This window comes from Ailuropoda melanoleuca, chromosome 12 (genome assembly GCF_002007445.2).
Source record: "Ailuropoda melanoleuca isolate Jingjing chromosome 12, ASM200744v2, whole genome shotgun sequence".
In the NCBI taxonomy this organism is placed as follows: Eukaryota; Metazoa; Chordata; class Mammalia; order Carnivora; family Ursidae; genus Ailuropoda; species Ailuropoda melanoleuca.
This window is the reverse complement of record NC_048229.1, coordinates 32,642,888-32,645,873: the sequence shown is the minus strand read 5'-3', so window position 1 is coordinate 32,645,873 and position 2,986 is coordinate 32,642,888. Positions and strand designations below refer to the sequence as shown.

General features: G+C 57.6%; 1 protein-coding gene across 1 annotated transcript in view; it reads right to left on the bottom strand.

The window, feature by feature from the left end:
- Positions 1 to 340: 340 nt before the first annotated feature.
- PTGIR (prostaglandin I2 receptor) overlaps positions 341 to 2,986 on the bottom strand; it is a 4,505-nt gene continuing 1,859 nt past the window's right edge. The window contains exon 2 of the mRNA XM_002923048.4: positions 341 to 2,631. Within this exon, the coding sequence (XP_002923094.2) occupies positions 2,245 to 2,631 (387 nt within the window). The 3' untranslated portion in view covers positions 341 to 2,244. The remainder of the gene's footprint in view (positions 2,632 to 2,986) is intronic.

Sequence of the window (2,986 nt, the reverse complement as noted above, 5' to 3'; positions counted from 1 at the left end):
CATAATTCAGTGAGCCCGAAGAGGCCAGAGACAGACTGACCCACTTTCCAGGACACCACAAAGAGTGGAGGCGAGCGCCCCCTGGAGGTCTTGCCTGGACAGGCCAGCAGGCCCCTTTTCTCTGGCGTCCGGCCCCCCATGCCCCCTCTGGGGCCCGTCCACCCACCCCATCCTTTCCGCGCCACCCTCCGGGGTGGGGGGGCCCTCTGGGTCGGTCCCCAATGAGGCTGGGCCAGGTTTGGTGACAAAGGCTGGAGTGCACCTGATGTTTCTTGCCCTGTTTGGGTTTTTGTACAGGTCAACTTTTTTCATTACCAGTTCAACCAATATGTCACTCTGGCAAGACTCATAAACGTTTCTAAACACTCTCAATTTTTTTTCAATGTTACATTTTTTTTATTTTGGCAAAATACCCATAACATTAGAATTAACCATTTGGACATGTCCAACTCAAGAGACATTTAGTACATTCCCGACATTATGCAACCCCCAGCACCGTCGGGTTCCAGAACATTGGCATCACCCCAAAGGGAAACCCAGACCCAATAAACCAGTCATCTTGACCAATTTTTAACTCTCCAGACACCCCCTTGTTCTTCTGTAATGTGATTTGAATCATAGTGGTGGAAAGACCAATGGAGCGAAATGTTGCTTTTTTCAGCCTCCATTTGCCCAGCTAGCCACAGACAACAGCAACAACAGGATTGCAGTAACAGTAACATTTTTGTGGTATTTATTCCAGGCATGCCCTGCGCTCAGCTGTTTATCAGAGGAAATCAGTTAATCCTCAGCACCACCCTTATAAACTGAATTCTAGATCACAATCACCATTCTGCACCAAAGGAAGCCGAGGCACAGAGAGGCAAAGCCAGTAGCCAAACAAGGGAGCTGGCTTCTGGAGACAGAAAGGTCAGCTTCCCCTCCCTCCCTCGCAAGACCGTGCTTCCTCCTCGCTGTGTGACCTGGGGCTGGTGATTACCCTCTCTGGACCTTGATTCCAGCTTCTGTGGAAACGCTCCAATGACAGCAGGCGGAGGACTTACTGATGTGAGGTGCTGTCATCTCTACGGAGGCCCATGCCTCCCTACTGGGCCTGTCCCCACGTTCACATTTACCCTTTTAACCCCAGATCGAGTGCTTTCAACCCTGCAGCAACCATGAAGGGGAACTGGGTGGGGCTGGGGGGAGGAAAGGGCTTTCCCGGTTGCCCTAAACACCACTTCCTTTCCTGCCAGTTGGCTCCCTCCAGAGCACCCTTGCTCTTGGGCCTGTCTTGAGGGCAGGAGAAGCCCGAAGGCTGGAAATCACCCCGAGTGGCGTCCAGGGCGGGGCAGGGACAGGTCTGTTGTCTCCAACAGCGAGGCAGGGCCCACTCGCTGTTGCACGAATGAACGAACTTTTTGTGAGGCCTGGGAGGACACAGGAGGTGACGGCGGGCTTTGTACGTGAGCACAGCTATTCATCTAGGGACAGGCTGTGTTCCCGGGGGTCCCTGGGATCCGTAACTCCCATGCCTTTGTCCTCCAGCCCCTCCATCTCCTCCACACACACATCCGGGCCCCCACGGTCCACATCTTGCAGCCCACCAAGCCATGCGGATTCCCAGGCACGTGTCCGGCAATGGTACTTACAAGACAGCAGTCTCTCCTTCCTCCAGCCTCCCCCTTGGGGGGCTGGGGCTTCCGAGTCTGATGGGAAATCAGGAGTAAGGGGAGCCCGGGAGCTGGTCCAAGAATCCCTGGGTCCCAGGAGGCAGAGAGGGGCTGGCTTTTGGAGTGGCCAGTGGGAGGGCAGGGCTGTCCCCTGGGGGCTTGGGGTGGGCAGCCAAGCACCCCGAATGGGTGAGTGTCGGAGCCGGAACCAGAACCAGAGCAGACCTGAGCACACAGAAGCTTCTGGGAAACTTTTCTGGCTTCTAAATATTTAGACAGCAAGATGGATAGGCAAGCAAGGGCCAGACTGGGCCGGTCAGGCCCCTGGTTATTTTGAGAAGTGTTCTTTTTATGCTCCAGGATAAACGTTCCCTGTCTCCCTCCCTCTTCTCCCAGAGCCTGCCGGGGCCACCCTGGAGAAGGAGAAATGGGGAAATAGCAGCTGATCGCGCCCCCCTCCGCATTCGGGGGGTCAAGATTCCGGCAGGCAAGGACTCCGGGGGCTCATCTCCGCTCGTCCGCGGGCAGCCATGCCCTGAGTGTCGCGCTCCCACTCCCAGAAGACAGAGCAGGAGGTCATGGGCAGCCGATGTCAGCACAGGGAGCAGGCGGCTGCGGACCCCATTTTCGATGATGGTCCCACGGTGCTGCCGGACTGCTGCACCTGGGGCGAGGGTGCCCCCTGCCCCTCGCCCCAGAGTGACAAAGGTACCCAGTTCCCCTCCTTCCCCCCGAGGGCAGCAGGAGCCCTCGAGTCCTTCCTCCCTGAGGTGGGCCGGGAGAGGGGTGTCTGCGAGTCACAGTGAGTAGGCCTGGGACCCAGGCAGCAGAGCCAAAGCCTGAGCCTCTGGAAGACAGCCTTGCGGAAAAGGATGAAGACCCAGGGGTCCAGGATGGGGTTGAAGGCATTGAAGCGGAAGGCAAGGAGGTCCCCCATCTCACTGCTGTCCGGGGCGACGGCCTGCGTGAAGCCTCGGATCTGGGGGCAAAGCAAGGGCGTCAGGGAGCACCCGGGAATCTCGCACCCCACCCACGCTCCCCTCCTTCCATGCACTTACTGGCAGGAATGAGGGAGGGGTGCTCCTCAGCAGGGGAAGGAAATAAGGTGAAAAGTAAGTGAGAGATACATCCGGGGAGCAGAGGGAGAGAAAGCCCCAGGAAACCACCCGCCCAGAGGGATGAGCCGAGGTCGTGCGGGTGAGTCCTGGGGCCAGGGCTGTGCGTCTCTCCACGTTTCCAGCCTGTGAGTCATCCGTAATCCCCCCAAAGCTTTGACGACCAGCCCTTGAATTTTACAGAAAGAGAAGCTGAGGCCCAGAGTACAGGGCGGGGCG